At 35.8% G+C, this 20,516-nt stretch overlaps 2 protein-coding genes across 2 annotated transcripts; both read right to left on the reverse strand.

Moving 5' to 3' along the window:
* Window positions 1-482: 482 nt before the first annotated feature.
* Window positions 483-2,107, reverse strand: LOC116169579 (palmitoyltransferase Hip14-like). The gene is made up of 3 exons (XM_031485705.1): window positions 1,925-2,107; window positions 1,637-1,878; window positions 483-1,024 (listed from the first exon to the last, which is right to left on the reverse strand). Exons 2-3 carry the CDS (start codon window positions 1,826-1,828, stop codon window positions 779-781), a joined length of 438 nt encoding a protein of 145 aa, XP_031341565.1. The 5' UTR covers window positions 1,829-1,878; window positions 1,925-2,107; the 3' UTR covers window positions 483-778.
* A 3,067-nt stretch (window positions 2,108-5,174) lies between these two features.
* LOC116167957 lies at window positions 5,175-5,771 on the reverse strand. The gene has a single exon (XM_031483582.1). It carries the CDS (start codon window positions 5,769-5,771, stop codon window positions 5,175-5,177), a length of 597 nt encoding a protein of 198 aa, XP_031339442.1.
* Window positions 5,772-20,516: the final 14,745 nt, after the last annotated feature.

Raw genomic sequence — 20,516 nt, forward strand, 5'->3', positions numbered from 1 at the left:
ATAGGAAGATGTAATTTACAATTACCTACTAATCTATTGTGCTTCTTAATTATTTTACTACTTATACAAAGCAATAGCTTATTTCAATGCAGCATTTTTATGGAAATAAATTATTTAGAATCTATATACTTTACCGTCGACTTCATATGCCTTGTAGACGTTAATCGTTTGAGGTATTAAATTCACTAGGTAAAAGTAGACTATACTATATAAATACATTTCTTCCTTAAAATAGATAATGAAAAATCTTAAGTGATGGTGACTTTTCTGTATAGATATGGATTCGTTCTGTGGCAATCTAGTACTAATTTTGTGAATGCAAGTTTCCCCATTGGCAACATGCTGTGAATTCGTTCCGTTGTCTGATTTTATATTAGTCGCAATGTGCACTTTCAGCAATAGACAGGCATTGCACCTATCAACCTCTTTAGAGCAAACAATATTCTTTAGATAAACGTGACCAACTCAACCTTAGTCTTCTAATTTGTGTCAATACGAATTTTTTATTTCGGCGTCACAATATAAATAATACGTCCTGTTCCCTCTCTTGAAGATTGTTAGTTTTGTGTATCCTGGTTGCTCTTTTCCCACGATTAACTTCATGTACAATTCAGCCTGTTTAATCAGTGCCTCTAAATAATTGCCAAAAAATTTTCTTATTATCTATGCACTTTATTACATCAATATGCGGTGTTGTTAATCTTAAACTTATCAGTTCAGTCTCAAATAACAAAAACAAAGCAAATTCTAACAAAACATTGTACAATTAAAAATCTCATTAAACATATTGAAAGTTGTCCTTATGCCTCAACAACGGTTGACATTCAACCCTTTTATCTAAGTCGTAGCTTGTCATCCAATCTTTAACTTCGGGTTTGACGAGACCAAAGCAGGTGCATTCCAAGAAGTCAATTAAATTCAGAAATGCCGTCCTGGAAAATGGACTCTTTCCGCGATTGTTTATGAAATGGCTGTATCTTCCTCTATTCATACGTTCGTTTGTTGTCATTCCCAAACAGAGAATCTAAAAATATTCACCCATTAGCCGTTGTTTTTTGTGAAACAGTTTTTACAAATTTGATTTCTGATTCTTCCGCACTTTTATGCTACTTCTTACTATCATCTAATTTTGTGCTCTTATGTTCGTAAATTTTTAACATGCCTGTATTCGATGTTTTAAAATTGGAACTTTTTCACTAAACTTCAGTTAAATGGCTTGACAAAGCCTTCAAGCTCAAATTAGGATTTGAACCAGAGAATTTGGTGATTTAGTTCACTATTACTGCTTTCCATTTGAGTGCGTGAAGCTCTGGTGCAGTTCGTTCGGAGCAGCTCATTTTGCAAGTTGTTCATTTTTAACACATTTGAATTGACATTCACAGTACGTAAATAACCACAAAAGTGTTACAAGCCCCAAGCAAAAAGGTGGTGCATGAGGGGACAAGGGAAATCCAATTTCGGGCGCGTCAGAGCTCGAAGCTTTCTTAAAAGGAACACAGGGCATCGTGCACGGTACAGCTTAGAGCTCCTCTTTCACTCAAATGGAAAGCGGCATATGTAGGTATATAAACTGCACACATTTTCCGGGGAAGTTTTAAAATAGCACAAAATAACACCAGTAAAAAATTTTCATTACCTGATACAATTGGCAGATGAAAAGCATGAAGACCCACGCCAAATGCAGCACAGAATTTGTTGCGACCCAAGCAACCCACGGATCGCAACGACCAATTTTCAATAAGACCTCGAAAAAACTGTCCTTCTTCGGTACAACATTACACTGATTCACCCAGTATTGAGATGTACCATACAGCATTTGACAGCACATGATAACTAAAGCGGCAAGAAATCCGAGGAAATATTTATGGTTCTTCGCCCCTGTAAATATGTGTATTAAAAACGTGCACCCTTCTTTTTTACGTACCTATGCAATTCGCGACCCACGGACAGTGATGGTCGAAACGGGCCACACATCTGTTGCACACGGAACAATGCTTCGAACGTATGGGTCGTTTTACTAAGCAAGCCGAACAAAAACTAGATGGCTCAAAACCGCCAGGTCCCCTTTCAGCTAATTCGATGATAGTCTGCAAAAGGTACAGACTTGTATATTTCCTTCACGTCGATTTTTCATAAGGTTGGCCTTGGAATTTTTTTTAGTGTATGTCGGAGTAATAAATGATATTATACAGTGCCCCACACCCCCCAGAACTACGCCCCCCTAACAAAATCATTCAAAAATTATCGTGAAAATGCTATCACCAATACTGATTGTGAAAGAAAGTAGTACAGGGGGATCTAGAACCCCCCCCCCCCTCTATAGAGAGAAATCCCCGGTAAAAGGAGGGCACGATTTCATGATAATAAATTCAAGAGATGGAATTGAATCGTCCTACACATTGAGAAGAGAGGGGTATTTTTTACGGGGGAGGAATCGTTCTACACATGGGTGGGGGGAGATTTTTTACTGGAGGGTTTTCCATATCCCCCCCATTTAAATCCAATAAATAAGTTAAATCCCCATATTTACACATAAATCCAATTAAATTCTGCTAAATAGAAAAAATATTAAACAATGGAAACGCGATATAGGTACTTGAAAAAATCTCCGTGATTTTTAGCGCTATCAAAAAAGGGTATAACATAGACGTCATGTGCTCTTTTTGGACTAAACTTAAAATGACCCGATTATAATTTAAAAATAATAATATGCCATGTTCAAAATTAGTATACGGGGTCAGCTGAAAAAGTTACTGGACATAATCTCATTTTAAAAATAGAACACCCTGTATATTTTAATCTAAAAAGATAGCATATTAATTTTTCTTTAATGTATTGAAAAATTTTTTGAATCTTTTTGAACCAATATTAGATTTATTTGAATCTCTTTACTGTTATATTTTTGGAAAGAGAATTTAATTATGCACCCTTTTTAAAATAAAATATATGGATGTTCCCTCAGAGTAAGAAATAAAGATAGAGTACGCGTATGCTATAACAACGTGAACGTTTGTTTTGAACCAACATCTCGCCGTTGAGAGGACGAAAATAAACATTAGTCAGTGGCGTAGGGTTTATTTATCCTTATGGGCAACAAAGTTTATGTTTTGTTTACATGTGCAAACGTAATAACGTATCACTAAATATTTATGATCAAAAGCTGTGTGTTTGAAAGGTCCCTATTGATCTATGATAAGGTATGGTGATACTTCAAAGTGGGAACTTAGAAGGAAATCTAAACACATTAAAATGCGAAAATTCCCGTATGCACGTCTATGACATCAAAACAAATACCGATGAAAGGTTATGTTAGAGTTAGGTAATTCAATAATTCCACAAATAATACAGCTTTTCCCCATTTCAAAGCGCTCCCATAAATTAATACACCATAAATCGAATAAGTCTTGCACTATAAAAACGCCTAAAAATTAAGGAATCACGTTTTAACCAAATAAACAAAATACCTCTCAACTAAAAACAAAGTTACAGCGTTGCCGATGTGGTGCACTAATCACCATAACTTTTCTTGTTACGCCGTTTTATTGTACGTTAAAATTGTTTTGGTTACTGAACTCGTATAAGCATCTAAAAATCCATTTAGATTACTCCAGATGCATATGTTATTATTATTCCCTTAAAAACTATCTCGTGAAATGTGACAACTTAGCGTCCTGCAATGTTAGTAAACAAACGAGATGATGGCACGCATAGATAAGCATCAAGGCATCTCTATCTTTATTTCTTACTCTGAGGGCTTTACCAGTGACATTTTCCTAAAAATGGTTCCGGGCCTGGCAACTGTTTCGTCGGTAACAAATAAAGATGGGTTTGTAGCTATCCGTTTCATTTATTTACAACGGAAGACCATGACCATACGTATTATGATCGCACACCCATATAGGATGAGGATCCTTTGACAAAGTAATTATAAACTAACAACGAGACGACCGTTACTCGTTAGATAAATGCAAGAAACGCACTCTCAAAAACACAAAAGACAAGCATGAACGATATCCGCTAGTGTCACTAATCGAATCGAATGAATAGGGAAAGAGGAAAGCTGCTCATGCTGTGTCTAACATATCTACAATGCCGAACCACAGAATACAACACGTGATCATACATCGTTGCCACACACAGTGTGACTCGAGTAACGGAGTCATGTTCAGAGGAAGAGTTGGTACAACGTAAACTCCAACATTACTACTTACCATAGTTAGGTAAACAGCATAAAAAAATACACAAACACAGTAACAAAGTTGGAGTTGCCGTATGAAAAGTTCAACTTGAACCAACTTTTCCGGTACAAACGGACGACGTAAGATTTAAAAATTTACTGTCTCCTGATTGGTTAACGGGCCGGCGGAAACGTACAAACGCACACGGTCCGGATCGTGACAAACGGATAGCTATAAACCCACCTTTAACGTGACCTTAACGTCCTTAACAGTGACAAATAACAAATGACTGATCAATCGCCGCGATAAAATCACAGGTCGTGAAATCACAACCCATCTCTATAGTGGCAGAGAGTTGCGCGCACAGACCATCAGTCGCACGTTTATAATCCGATTTTATTTTTATTAATCGGTAAGTTTTTTGAGTAAAAAACGCGAAATTGTTATATTTCCTTGTATTATGTGACCGATTGTGCACTATATTTTTGCTGTCTCAAATTATTTTCCGTGAGTAACTGTTGTTTTGTTTTTAAGGTTAGAAGATGGGACGTTACGCTAAAGAACCAGAAGTGGCTCCAAAAACATGCAAGGCGAGAGGATCAAACCTTCGTGTACACTTTAAGGTAGGTTAATTAGACTACTGTTCGAGCGAGATATTGTAAAATATGCTTGGTTTATGTTTTATAATTGGAGATTTATCGTAATTATAATAAAACCAAACACGATATCATATGATTTATTCTGGTCAACTCACCAGTGGCGTAACATAGGTACATATCTATAACATGCCCCTTTTTTTTAACTGAGTATAAGTAACTTACAACTATTGATAAACAAAATCCTTAAATCTAAATGGTTTAATGTTACGTTTGGGCCTGTCCGATTCATTCATATTTAACGACTTTTTAGGTGTTAGGACACTGGAAATTTCATCGGATGGATCAACATGTAGGGATCTTTTTGGAGTTAGAACACAGGATGCTGGCTTTTCCTTATTCATTTGATTTTTTGCTCCTTCGGAATACAGGATGTTCGCATTTCCTTATGAATCAGATTTTCCTCCTTTTCCAAATCTTGTATAGATGTTGCCCTATCTTTTAAATTCACTCTATCACGGACATATTTTGTTCCTCCGGTATCAATCTCATAGGCTCTTTCTGTTAGCTGGCGACTAACTGTAGCGGGTTGCCATCGTTTATCTGTATCAGGTTTGAGTTGGACCTGTACCCCCTCGCCTATATTAAGCTGTGGGAGATCCTTCCCCTTTTTGTCGTAATAATATTTATTGTAGCGTCTATGTTTTTCTATCAACGCAGGAACCTGTTCTGGAACTTTAGGTACATATTTCGAAACATTTGACGGTATTCCTGTTCTGGTAGGTCGTGACATCAACCTTTCAACAGGACTATATCCTATTTTGTTGGGAGTGTTCCTGTGATGCAGAAGCACCCACCAGAGCTCTTCATCACTTTGCTCCGATTTTATTAAATTCTTAGCTATCTTAACAGCTGCTTCGGCTTTACCGTTACCTTGTTGATGATAAGGAGCCGACGTTACATGTTTAAATTGATATTTCTCCGCAAATTCCTTCATAGTTTTATTAACAAAATGAGTACCGTTGTCACTACAACACACGGCTGGAACACCATATCTACTGAAGTTTTCTTTAAGAGCATCAATTATTGACTTTGGCGTTAAGTCTTTTAGAAAAGATAACTCGAAGTACCTAGTCCGAATAATGGTCTACAATCACCAATATTTTTCGTGGCTTCTTTTCATAATCAACAAAAAATACGTCCAGCGATATGCTTTGCCAAGGAAAAATAGGAATACTGTGTGACATCATAGGTAAGTGTGTTTGTGATGCTGAAAACTTAACACATATATTACAGTTTTGAACCTTTTCTCTAATCTGAGAAGTCATATTAGGCCAAAATAAATTTCTTTTCGCTAAATTTAGAGTATTTTCAACACCATTATGAGCGACATGAACTTTATCTATCATTAACTTACGTAGACTAAATGGAATGAAAATCCTATCGTTTCTAAAAATTAATCCGTCTTGCACAGTAAATCGATCATGAAATTGATAGTAATGGATAGAGGGCACCTTAATGTTAACTTCTTCGTCTACTAAAATTCTGTGTTTAACGTCTATATTAACAGTAATGTAATAAAAGTAGTATAATGTAATAAAAGTAGTATAACAGGTATAATATACAATCCAATTTTAGGTTTTGTTCGACCAATAAGAGACACTTCCATGTTACTTGTGGATACACTTTAATAACACCACTTTTTAAAGCGTATACAGCCTAACCTCTTGAATGCATTAGAGAAGAAGGATACATATTGCATGTGGCACAGATCGACATCTCTGTATCGATCACCGAGAGGGGAAACCCGGGCACTTCCTGCATGTTTCATATACCAATTTGTTCGTATTGACTGCCGATTCATTTTAAACGCCCTTTCCATATGAATCGCTGCTTAGCAATATCTCTTGTAGAAAATTACTTACACGCTATTCTGGTATAATTAAAAACTAGTATATCAGTTTCACATTTATTAAATCGTTGAAAAATAACATAACCTCTTAAGAAATTAAAGTTGGCACACCACTACCAACTGAAAATGAAATTTGGAGTAATATAACTAATATAATTCAACGTTAAACTTTAATGAAAATGATATTATTGATTACAAGATTGAGCGTTATTACATGTGACAGTTACGGTAAAAATTCTAATCTTTCTAAATGTGAGGAGACATAAGTATGGAGGACTTCGTGTCGACGCCACTGAGCGGCGGTTACTCCCCTCCTATTTGTGTACTTGACTCACAAGTAGTTAGCTTCAGTTCATTAGTTGTGTATAATGGTTGTTTTATTTTTTACATCATTAATCAGAGTTTATTGATTACATTACTTATTAAATAGTGGCGATATATGCGTTTTTGTGTTGTGCTGGCGCTAAGGCCATTCCAAATCCAGATCCAACAGGTTACGGGCTGAAGCACGCGTTGGTATACTTAGTTGCTGGCCGACACGTGTTCGTGTACATTCATCAGAATTAAATGTAAGTAAAAAGTTTGGCTTCAGAGTTCAGATGCGTGTTAAAATGTTTAGGAATGTAAGACGTTTTCCTTGGGCATTGTGTTTGTGCCAAATGTGCATAAAAATGGCGACCCTTTACACGGTAAAGGAAAGGCAAATACGCAATAATTCAGAGTCTTACGGAAACCATATCAGTAATCAGATGCATTATTTATAAAATGTTTCTAGGTATATACAGAAGTAAATTTTCAGATGTTCATTGAATCTTTTCAGAGGGCACGTTTTTTTTCGGTACACTCACAATGCCAAAGCGATACACGCCGACGAAGTGGGAGAGAGAGAGAAAGATCCCACGTGGCGACTCGCTACAAGATCTTTTTAAAGCGTTGCTATTTTAATTACTTTATCATCTCTGCGCTTTTTTTTTTGCAGTTTTAGCTTTTTTATGCGTAACTGGGGCCGTTGCGAATCAGATTTGTACATATGTACACAAATTATTCAGAAGTATGCAGCGGTTGCCCATTGTTGTTCAAATTTTTTTGATCGTTGAACAAATCAGAAGTACATAAACAGAAACACGTTTTGACATATTGGAAATGATGTAATGAAATTGCGGTGCTTTGGATTTGCATTATTTCGTTTTTTTAAGCAGTGGGTTTACGTGAACTCTCGGCCGTGCACCCACGTGCGTGCGGCCCTCTTGCGCCATTAAGTTAGTTGCGGTGCTAACTGACTTAGAGCGGGAGGGAGCGTGTGTGTGCTGCGGGGACAAGCGGGACACTGTTCGCTTTTGCGTTTTTTTTTTGACTTGCGGTGCAGTCAAAATAAGCGGAAGCAAAGTATCAAAAAATCATGAATTCATGTATATTAATAAATGAAATGTTTGGTTTTTGTCAGAGGCTAAAATGCCGAATCAGAGTGCTAATGGGGAGCGCCCGGAGCAGATCACGGGACACTACGGGCAGAATGATGCTGTGTCGAGCCCTTCGTCTAGCCGTTTCTCAGGTAAACTGTTTCTGTATCAGAATACAAACCTTTCATATAAATGACACCAGATCTGGTGGTATTTCATTTTCTCTAAACCCAATAAAGTAAATGGAATTCAGAGGTTAAAATCCAAACATTAATTCAGAATATTTGTTTGTTCATACAGAAGATGGGAGCCATACACCACCTGGTTACCCAAATTATCATCAGATTGCATCAAGTGAGCGCAGGCTGCGCGACGATATGCGCGATGCTATCTCTAAAATCTGTCAGATTTATGGAGAGCAAAAGAAGGCAACAGAGGCTTTAACGAATGTAGTTACTTCTTTGGCCGAGTCTGTGAAGACACTCCATCACATACGTTCAGAGACAAATGGTGTGCCTTTACTGAATTCTACTTTCAGAGAATACCCAATTCAAAGTAATTCAGAAGTATCACTTACAAATCAAAACCAGACAGGCGTATTGGGTGAACTCAGCCAGACGTGCAAGGATCTCAGACGGACTTTAGATTCAAATAGTAATTCCAGATTTTCAATTAAAAGAAATTATAAATTAACCCAAAAAGTGCCCTTGAATGTCTGGTACGACTACCTAAATTCAGAATTGAGTGCGTATGATGTTTTAAACGTCATAAATGAAAATCCTTCTCAGACAAAATTTTATAGTTCAGAAGAATTACAGAGACGAAAACACGTAGTCAGAGATATAATAATAAATCACGTTGATGAACATTATCACAAAAGAATTTTAAATATCAGAGAACCCATTGAGATTTTAAAAAAATTAAAAGAAATCAGAAAAGCAGAAGCGAATCTCAATGCTTCTTCGGTCAGAGCCAAATTATATAACATTAAAATGTCAACTAAAGAGAGCATAAACTCCTTTTATGATCGTTTTATGGCGATTATACAAGAATATGAGACATGCGAATCAGAAATACCTTTGTCTGAGGAGGAGAAACGATCTGCTTTTTATCGGGCAGTGTCAGATGTAAATAAAACTTTAAGTACGGTTAATTTCACAAAACGCCAGTCCTCAGATGTTGATATGACTATTGACGAAATAAAAACATACATACTGCAAATGGAATCAGAAAAAAATAATTCAGAAGAGAAAAAACCAAAAGTACAGTTAGCACAGGGAAAGAATGACGATGGCTATGGCGAGCAAAAGTGTTTTAGATGCAAGAAATGGGGACACAAAAGTGGTAGCTGCCCTCTTACTCAGTATAACCTCTGGTATTGTTTTTATTGCCAAAAGGTGACTGATCACAAGGGGACCAGTGACGAATGTCCGTGCAAAGGCAATCCTAAAGATGGGTATGTAAAATCAGATAATAATAAAAGCAACTCACACCCTAATGTTCACTCTACAAAAAAAGAGTTTAGAGGTTATAATAAAAGTAGAGGTAAAGGCACATTCAGAGGTAATGGTCGCGTCTATAAACGAACTACCAAACCAGAAACTCCTGGTCGAGCCAAACGTCTGCAGGACAAAGCAAAAGCTTATAACGCAGGTAACAACTTACTTACTAATTCTTCAGATGTTAACTTAACTTTCATTGCCGATTCTGGCGCAACTGATCATATAATAAATAAGAGTATGTACTTGCATAACTTTAAGAAAAGTTCAGGTGAAACAATCAGAAGTGCAAATAAAAACAAATGTGCTAATATTACTATTGATGGCAGAGGTAATTTATTCTTAAAGTCGAATATTAATAAAAATGAGATAATCAAATTATCTAATGTAATTGCTGCCAGTAACATTTCAGAGAATCTCATTTCCCTTAGACGTTTTGTTGACTTAGGATTGGGCATTATTTTAGACAACGAAAAATTGATTGTTTTTGATAAAAATTCGGGTTCAGAGTATTTAAAAGGAAACTACGACAAACCCAATTGGATAATCTCTTTAAAAGTAGATGATCAAGGGAAAAATTCAGATAAGCAACATGAAAATCAGATTTATTCATGCAAAGCCCTTATAGGTACGCTAGACGAGCTCCTTGAACAATCTCAGTCGGATATTATGGACATTAATCAGAGCAATGAGTCAGAAAATTTAGAGAATCCTGCTGAGATTGGGAGGGAGAAGTCGCATGATCTCGTCCAAGATGAAAGTCATACAGTTTCAGATGATTTAAGTTCAGATTTTACCAAGTTTAAAACATTAAATGAAAATATAATTGACCTCAATAAACAGCACCCCTCAGAAGTACTAAATGTGTTAAAAAAAGTAAAACAAATAAATTCAGTAAACAACACCAAAGCTCAGATTAGTGAAGGAATGCTTTGGCATATCAAATTGGGCCATGCCTCAGTAGAGTATCTCAAAAAATTACAAAAATCAGAAACTAAACTGCGTAATATCAAATTTGATGAATCTATTTTAGACTGTGAGGCTTGTGTCATGGCCAAAATGCAAAATCAATCTTACTCGGAAGTCAGAATCAGAGCAAATAGACCCTTGGCCAGAATTCATACAGATGTTATGGGGCCTATAAAACCAGAGTCGCATCCTGGAGGCAATAATTATGTTATAGTTTTTGTTGATGATTATTCCAGGTATGCCAAAGCTTATTGTATGAAACACAAAAGTGAAGCGGGTGCCTGCTTAGAGAAATTCTTAATTTATTCCAGAAATTTCTTAGGAAGAAACGAGAAAGTTTGCTATATCAGAGCTGATAATGCGAAGGAGTATGTCGGAGGAAAATTTTCAGAGATCATGAAGTCAGAAAATATTGAAAACGACTTCGCACCTCCGTATACCCCAGAGCATAACGGTACAGCAGAAAGATTTAACAAGACCTTGCAATGGAAAATCAGAGCCTTAATGTCAGACTCTGGACTTCCGAAAAGGATGTGGATGTTTGCTACAGAAGTGGGAACACATCTCTATAACAGAACTCCACACAAAACTTTGGACTATGACACACCTTTGCACAAGTTCAGTCCAAATGCGAAATCCCATTTAGATAAAATCAGACGTTTTGGATGTCTGGCATATGCCAAAATACCCATACCAGAAACAAAATTTTCAGATAGAGCTGTTAGAGGAGTAATGGTTGGGTACACAAAATCTGGCTATGTTTTATGGCATCCTGACTCGAGGAAATTCATAACTTCCAGAAATCTGAAATTTAACGAGAAACTAGTCTATAGGGATGTCTACATTAGTGTTTCCAATTCTGTAAATAGTCAAAATAAATCAGAGCAAATAGTAGACATAAATGATTATGATTGGATGGAAAACTCAGACAAAAATGAAAAACCTTCAGAAGTAGCTAATCCTAAAAAGGACACATCCAAAAAGAGAAAGTCAGAGGAAAATAAAGTTTCTAAAATGCCGAAGAGGGTACGTAAAAATCCAGAAAGAACGGCCAAAACAAACAGACCGATCTGGAGTCACCTCAGACGGGCTCAGATTGAAATTCAGTCAAAAATTACAACTGCAGAAACTGTGAACTCAATTCCTGACTTTGATGAGACAAATACAAATCAAAGATTTGATCCATTCGTGGAAGATGAGCTTAGACATGCGTTTGTTGCCAGAACAAATCAAGATCCAGTAAAATATAAAGAGGCTATCGAATCAGATGATGCTTCAGAGTGGTTAAATGCAATCAGAGATGAACTACAATCCATGGAGGAAAACGAGGTCTGGGACATTGTTGACAGACCGATAACCAAAGATGGCAAAAAGATTCACACCATCGACTCCAGGTGGGTATTTAAAAGGAAAGCTGGAGAAAATGGAAAAATGGTGTTCAAAGCTAGACTAGTGATCAGAGGTTTTAAGGACGTGAATGAATACGAGTTAAAAGAAACGTATGCGCCCGTATCCAGATTGCCAGTAATCAGAGCAGTACTGGCAGTAATCAACAAGTATGATCTTGACGTATTTCAGATGGACGTCAAGACCGCTTTTCTTAATGGTGTCTTGGAAGAAAGCATCTTTATGGAGATTCCAGAAGGTCTAGATTTTGATGCAAATTTCAGAAGAAATAAAGTCTGCAAACTCAAAAGAGCCCTGTATGGACTTAGGATAAGTCCAAAAAGGTGGAACAAGAGACTGTCAGTTGAATTAATTGAGTTGGGACTTGAAAAAGATATTAATGAGCCATGCCTTTTCACATGGAGGAAAAATGGTCAAGTTTTGATCGTTATGGTCTATGTAGATGACATGATACTGGCTGGCAACAACGCTGAAAGAATGAACAAGGTGAAAACGAAATTGTGCTCTGTTTTTCAGATGAAGGTTCTGGGTGAACCAGAATATTTCCTAGGTATAAAAATATCTAGAGACAGAGAAAATCAAACAATCACGTTGACTCAATCAGATTATGTTGAAAAGTGTTTAGAACGTTTCAACATGAAAGATTGCAAACCTTGCAAAACTCCAATGGTAACAAGACAGGTTAGAAAAAGAGAGAAAACAATTTCAGACGAATCAGAGAAAAGAACTCAAGCGCCATACAGAGAAGCCATAGGCAGTCTACTGTATCTTGCTGGAGCCACAAGACCTGACATTGCCTTTCCAGTTAATTACTTGTCTAGAAAACAACTCCAACCCTCAGAGGCCGATTGGAAAGATGTAAAGAGGGTATTTAGATATCTCAGAGGCACTTCAGAGTTAGGGTTAAATTTTAGAGCTAAAACGGATAATTTACAGGCAATGACAGACGCTAGTTTCAGAGATTGTGACAATTCTTCATCTACCGGAGGGTACGTGATCAAACTGTTTGGCGATACAATAGCATGGAGGAGTCATAAACAGAAGTATGTCTCTCTTTCGACGTGTCAAGCAGAAACTCTGGCAATGGGAGATGCCTGTCAGGAACTTGTGTCTTTGGACAAAGCAATCAGAGATATGACTGGAAAATCAATGTATCCGGTTACAATATGGTGTGACAACCAGTCCGCAGTAAACTGTACCCAGATGGAAGGATGTCACAAAATGAAAAACTTTGATGACGATTTGAAAATTATTCAGAAGAATTTAGAAATTAGAGAACAAACAGGTCGCAAAGAACATATAGCCACGGCTCATGGTGACTATATTAAATTATGTTGTGAAGAAGGTAAGGTCGAAGTAATGTGGGTACCTACTTCAGAGAATGTAGCGGATATAATGACCAAACCTCTTCCTACAGCCTCTCTTGAACATCTTAGAGATAAAATAATGAATTCAGAATTAACTTACTAACCTGCTAACATACTATTCAGATTAAGAACAAATCAGATGAAACAAACAAAAAAACCTTCTTTTTCATTTTTCAGATATTTCGAACCCAAGCCCGATAGGGCAGTAGAGATGGACATCAGAGAGTCTTTTCAGATACGACACGAAGGGAGGGAGTGTGAGGAGACATAAGTATGGAGGACTTCGTGTCGACGCCACTGAGCGGCGGTTACTCCCCTCCTATTTGTGTACTTGACTCACAAGTAGTTAGCTTCAGTTCATTAGTTGTGTATAATGGTTGTTTTATTTTTTACATCATTAATCAGAGTTTATTGATTACATTACTTATTAAATAGTGGCGATATATGCGTTTTTGTGTTGTGCTGGCGCTAAGGCCATTCCAAATCCAGATCCAACACTAAACTATATAAATACGCCTCCTATTATTTTTTATCTAACACTAACTTTAACTGACTTTAACACTTTCCCTTGTTTGATAAAAATTAATAATTATACAAGTCCCATCTTTACACAAAGGATATGTAATCTTGTTTGAGCGAGAGGCTTGGTCATAATATCAGCTACCTGATGTTCAGATGAAACCTTTTCTACAACCAAAGTGCCTTCACTAACATGCTCACGAATAAAGAAGTGTTTCCTTTGAATGTGCTTGGTTCTGCGATGATTTTCGGGATTCTCATAAAGTCTAACGGCTGCTGCGTTGTCAATCTGGATAACTGGAATTTCCTTTAAAAATGTAATTTCTTGCAAAAGTCGAGTAAGCCAAATAACTTCCTTTGCGGCTTCACTTGCAGCTACGATTTCTGCTTCAGCTGTAGATTCTGTTACGGAACCTTGTCGCTGACTAATCCAAGAAACAGCTCCATTGGCATATTTGACCAGTACTCCTGATGTTGAACGACCTGTTTTAGGTTTTACTACAACCACCGAAATCAGCATCACTGTAGCATTCGAACGCTCCCTTCTTAGCGTTACTTTGATATACTATACCAAGATCAATAGTCCCAGCTATATACCTAAGGACTCTTTTAGCTCTCGCGACATCATCAATAGTAGGGTTTTCTAATGACCTGGATAAAAATCCCACACTGTAGGCTAAATCTGGTCTCGAGCCTAACATAAGGTACATGATCGCACCAACGACCTGTCGATATGGAAATATGACTTCTTTTTCTGATGCTTTCCCTGAATTCGAACTTCCTGAACTTGAAAGCATTGGTGTAGAAACTGACTTGCATTCAACAAAATTAAAACGCTCAAGTAGTTTCTGAGCATACGATTTCTGGCTAATCTTGATATTTCCATTCTGCGATTTTTCAATTTCAAGACCCAAGAAATATGTTGCTTCATTTGAGGTAATCTTGAACTCTGTTCTAAGTTGGTGGATAAATTCTTCAAGATCTTCTTTATGAGTAGCAGCAATAAGACCATCATCTACATATAATGCTAAAACTATCTTAGCACCATTTTTCTCTTTAACAAACATACATGGTTCTTCTTTACTGGCTCTAAACTGTAATTTTTGTAAATATTTTCCAATACGATGATTCCAACATCTAGGCGACTGCTTTAGTCCATATAAACTCCTTTTGAGTAGGCAGACTCTACCAGACTCATCATCGTATCCATCTGGCTGTTTCATAAAGATCTTTTCCTCCAGCTCTCCATATAAAAATGCAGTTGAGACATCAAATTGGGCCAAATGCATTTTCTCTGTTGCAGCAATACCAAGTATCAAACGAATAGTTTGCAACTTTGCAACTGGACTGAAAGTATTATTGTAATCAATTCCTTTCTTTTGATTGTATCCTTTTGCGACCAATCTTGCCTTGTATTTTAAAATACTTCCGTCTGGATTTAATTTTAATTTATAAACCCACTTACAAGCAATTGCTTTACCACCTGTGGGTAATTTTACTAATTCCCATGTGCTATTTTCCATCAAGGAAGCCATTTCATTGTCCATGGCATTTTTCCAGGATGCACGATTTTTATCTTGTATAGCTTCTTCATATGTTTGAGGATGGAGCTCTGTCATCATCGTCATAACGTAATCTTCAAGATACTTTGGAGTGCGGATAATTTCTCGATTACGTAACGATCTTTCATTGTTATATTCACTACTGCACTCATCATCACTTTCTTCTTTGCTTTCCTTAGTTCTTGTGCTGCCTTCAGGTTGAGTAATTTCTGGTTTATCAATCTGGTCTTCTTTTTCTGATTCATCTTCTTCTGACAATCTATTCCTGAAAAATACTTTTTCTTTTTCTTCGCATTCTTGAGTTACTTCATTAAATTTTACATCTCGAGATAAAACAACGCATTTCTTCTCTGGAACGTACACTCGATATCGTTCATCTCCATCATAACCAACTAAGTAGCCTTTTTCAGCTTTTCTATCCATTTTTCGTCTTTTCTGATCTGGAACATGGATATAGCAGGCCGAACTGATGATTCGAAGGTGTTTTATCCTGGGTTTCTTCTTATACCAAATTTCATATGGAGTAATACCATCTTCTGACGACTTCCCAGTCCTATTCAGAATGTAGATCGCTGTTGTAACTAACTCAGCCAAATCGCGTCCGGAAACTGCACATCAGAATTGGAATACTTGAACGTACGTGCCATCTCGACAATTGTTCTATTTTCTCTTTCACTACCGCCATTTTGTTGTGGTGTATACGGTGCTGTCAATCGCTGTCTGATACCCCGTCTCTGCAAGATTTCTCGAACATCTGCGTTGTCAAATTCACCTCCATTGTCGCTGAGTAGCTCTTTAATGAAGTGACCCTGAGTTTCTGCATGCGTTAGCATTTGTTCTAAAACTATTTTGACATCAGATTTATACTTAATAATAAAACCGTAACGATATTTGCTATAACTGTCCTTAAAGAAGTCTATGCGCCTTACCATATACGCACGGTTCACATATTGTATCATCAAACTTAACTTTAAGATTAAACTCTTGTTCAAGCTTTTTCTTGACGTAACGCTTATCCTGATGACCCCACCTTTCATGGTATAACTGTAAATGATCGTTTGCTTCTACTATTTTTACTGATGCCCTGTTTTGGGACAAAATTGGACTAATATTTGCCTTATACAATGATCCAAACTTCTCTCGAATACCACTCAACACTGTGATGCCGTTTACCAAAAACGAGCAAGTGGTTACGGTGGATCCGAATTCACTGTTTAAATTTTTATCATGGGCAGCCAATGGTGAAAATAAATTTCTCGAAATTTTCGGAACGTACCAAACATCTTTCAATAAAATATGTTGGTTCTTCCCATTGACAATTGAAGAGACCTTGATAGTACCGCTCCCGATAGCAATCAAACGTTCTTCTCCAGCTGCTTTAATTGTGCGCGGATCTTTAAACTCATCAAACGTACAATACCAATCAGAACGACTAGTTACATGCCCCATTATCCACAAACCAATCCTCTGAATTTGGTTCAGCAGCTAAAACTTCATTATCTATTGAGACTAAAGCGACCTCAGACTCTGCTGCATTACTTTCAGCATTACTGCTACGTTTAGTTTAGGAAGCCCATCTGTGATCAATTTTCTACAACTTCTCACCCAGTGACCCTTCGTTTGACAGTATAGTGCAGCGGAGAGTCGGCGCTAACTCGCTTATTTAAGGTAGTTTTTTTTTCGGAGTAGAAAGAATTGGGACCCACACCATTTTGTTCAGAAATGTTTGAACCTTCAGAATCTCGCTTTACGACATTTTCCCGTGGTCCTGACAAAAGTTATAGGCCGCTAAAGTTGAATTTTACTCATTTTCGCGCGCGCGACTAGACCACCGAAAGTATTTATTTTCTCAGCAACTAAGCGATATACATCAATAATTCCTTTTGTAAAATGGAAGTACATTTATAGCAGAATCTAAAGCATTCATATTTACCTACCTTGTTATGCACAGTTTTTAGAAAAATGGCCGTCAACTTCCAAAATTCGTGTAGCAGATGAAAAGTGCGCACTTTGAACTATAATAACTTTTTATTTCACGATATTGATTTCCAATATTAATAGCTCATTCGATGCTTCAAAGCATTGTGATTATTTTATTTTCTATAATATTACCTTGAATTTTTCATAATAAAAAAGTTACAATCATTTAAGTAAAATCCTACCAACCTCGCCGAGTCGGGAGTCGCGATTGAGACGGAGAGGGAAGGATAGTCAGGAGCGTTCGCGCAACAAGGAGCGATGCGTAAGGTTCTATTTTACTAAGAAATTTTTCTCCGAATACCAAAACTAGTCATTTAGGCCGTTTACAAATGCATTCCGCCGAGTTGCATTGTAAAATCTCAAACAATTCGTTAACTCCATGTATTCGTTTAGGAGCCACCCTCAAAAAAGTGGCAGTTTCCATTTCTCCTTTAATTTTTTTCTCAGCAACCATATAACAGTTACAGAGACTGGTGGTAAGTCTTTGAATAGGTTTTACTGTATGCCCTTTCGGGTTTTGCAAATAATTTTTCAAAATTCCTACCACAAAAGGGCACACCTCTAAATAGGGATGCGAAAAAATGTTGATTTCGACGAAATTTGGTATCTGGTGGTTTTTGAATATAAAAATTACGAATCTGAAATTAGTTTTTGAAAATTCGAAAAAAATAATTGCACTGCAATTCTTGGCCGGACAACGAAAATGGACAAAATTCCACGAAGTTTGTTGTGTAGGCACATACGGAACAAAATTGTTGAACAGTTTTTTTCAAACAAAAGTTATACTCATTTGAAAATTGGTCTTTCGGGTCAGAAAATGTTCTCCAACAGTGGTATAACAAGTACAGTAAACGTCAATATTACATGTTCTGCTAAGGGTGTCTACCTACATTTATGGAACGCCGTTTTACTTTTTATTACGAAAGTTTACAATGTAACATTATAAACAACAGTTAATTTTATTTCCCGATTTATTATGTTTGTTGTTTTTATGTGAAACATTAAATATGTTTGTTTAAAAAACCTCACTTAATTGAAATGATGTATGAATTATATAGCAATGTGTATAACGAAAGTTTAACAATACAAATCAACAAACGAATACATAAACGAACAGTAATAAACTAACTAGAACTAATTCAACAAACATAAAAATTTATTCATATTAAATGTGGGATTAAAATGATGAACAAACATTTTAATTCAACAATCATATTAATTCAATTATTGAAGTGTTGTACAAATATTCCCAACAATCATTTTAATTCAACAATCATATTAATTCGTGCTGTTAAAATCGGAAAGCATTATTTAAAATGATTGTTGAATTAAAATGTTACATGAATTAAAATGTTTGTTGATAATTTTAATTCGTATCTGTGATTGTGCGGAAGTTTCAGGAACTATCCTTTAGTGTATCTGGGTACGTGTATACTAGCGCCTAATTAAAATTATCAACAAACATTTTAATTCATGTGACATTTTAATTCAACAATCATTTTAAAAGATTCTTTTACTACGTCTAACAATAAAAATTTATTTGTTTGTTGAATTAAAGTGATTGTTGAAAATATTCGGCTTCAACTTTCAAATCGTCGAATTTATATGACTGATGAATTAAAATGTTTGTTGATAATTTTAATTCCACATTTAAAATGAATGAATTTTTATGTTTGTTGGACAAAATCGTTTTATTAATCGAAGTATTTCTTGCAATTCAATTTAATTGTTTGTATTATTAATTGTTTGTTGAAATACAGTTTCATATACACTCATTCAATATAACAATATAATTCATTTCACATTTTTATTAAGTAACATTTTTTAAACAATCATATTTAATACGTAAGACAATAACAACAAACGTAAAAAGTAGAGGCATACGATTGACTGTTATTTAAAATGGCACATTGTAAAATTTTGGAATAAAATTGTACAAATATTTTCAGAGCACATTTTAATTCAACAATCATATGAATTCATGCTGTTAAAATCGGCAAGAATTATTTAAAGTGATTGTTGAATTAAAATGTTACATTAATTAAAATGATTGTTGATAATTTTAATTCGTATCTCTGATTGTGCGGAAGTTTCAGAAACTACAGTTTAGTCTATTTGACTACGTGTATACTAGCGCCTAATTAAAATTATCAACAAACATTTTAATTCATGTATCATCTTTATTAATCAACATTTTTTTAAATCAATCTCTTAATACGTAAGATAAAAACAACAAACGAAAAATTTAGAGACATAAGATTGACTGTTATTTAAAATGATACATGATAAAATGTTGGTATAAATACTAAAACGGCGTTCCATATACATTTCACAAAAATTTGTCAAATAAAAAATGATAATTTTATCACAGCGAGCAACTTCGACATCAATGAGGAAACAGTCACAGAATAAGAATAAGTAGGCCATATTCTGTGGAAACAGACGAAAAAATTCAAGGCACAGTCCTTTTTCAAAAGCGAGATAGTACATCGGCAGAAGAAATCCAAATTCCTCGTTTACCTATTACTAGATACCAAATACTGACTTTAACAACCTAAGTACATGCTGATAATCCTAAGTAAGTTCCGGTATCTACCATTCAATATAGGTATGTTATTATTATTATTATTTATTTACAACTGTACAGTTTTTACTTAATTACATTAACAGTATACATGTCACCAACATAACTAATATTTACATTAGTATTGTTTATTTGTTACTCAGTTGTAAACGTTGATTAACAAGACAAAACGCAAACGGGTAAACGTCATGTTTAAACGCTACTGACTTGTAAAACTGATAGCAGACCTGTAAAACTGACAGCAGACTTGTAAAAATTTTACAAGTTAGTAATCTAGTAATTTCATTGGCCAGAATTAATGCGAAGTCTCTGTTACATGGATCACATGATATTTTAGATATTTCTTCAAGATCAATTTAAGAACTAATTATTTACGTTTACTATTGTTTACAAATGAGTAACAAATAAAATATTGTACATTATACGCCAGGTAATAGTTATTACTGGCTCTAGGAGATGACAAGCTCGCCTAATGGCTCGCTAGTCAACTTCTCCTATCGCCAATAAAAACTCACTTACCTGGCTAATAATGTAAAATACTAT

Source organism: Photinus pyralis, unplaced genomic scaffold (genome assembly GCF_008802855.1).
Source record: "Photinus pyralis isolate 1611_PpyrPB1 unplaced genomic scaffold, Ppyr1.3 Ppyr1.4_LG4, whole genome shotgun sequence".
Taxonomy (NCBI): Eukaryota; Metazoa; Arthropoda; class Insecta; order Coleoptera; family Lampyridae; genus Photinus; species Photinus pyralis.

Bases quoted from the DNA above. Each gene is read 5' to 3' on its own strand.
- LOC116169579 (XM_031485705.1), bottom strand. From the start codon at position 1,828: ATGTGCTGTCAAATGCTGTATGGTACATCTCAATACTGGGTGAATCAG. The intron at 1,025-1,636 runs GTAATGAAAATT...GAATATTTTTAG, and splicing joins TCATCTGCCAATTGTATCAG to ATTCTCTGTTTGGGAATGAC.
- LOC116167957 (XM_031483582.1), bottom strand. From the start codon at position 5,771: ATGAAGGAATTTGCGGAGAAATATCAATTTAAACATGTAACGTCGGCT.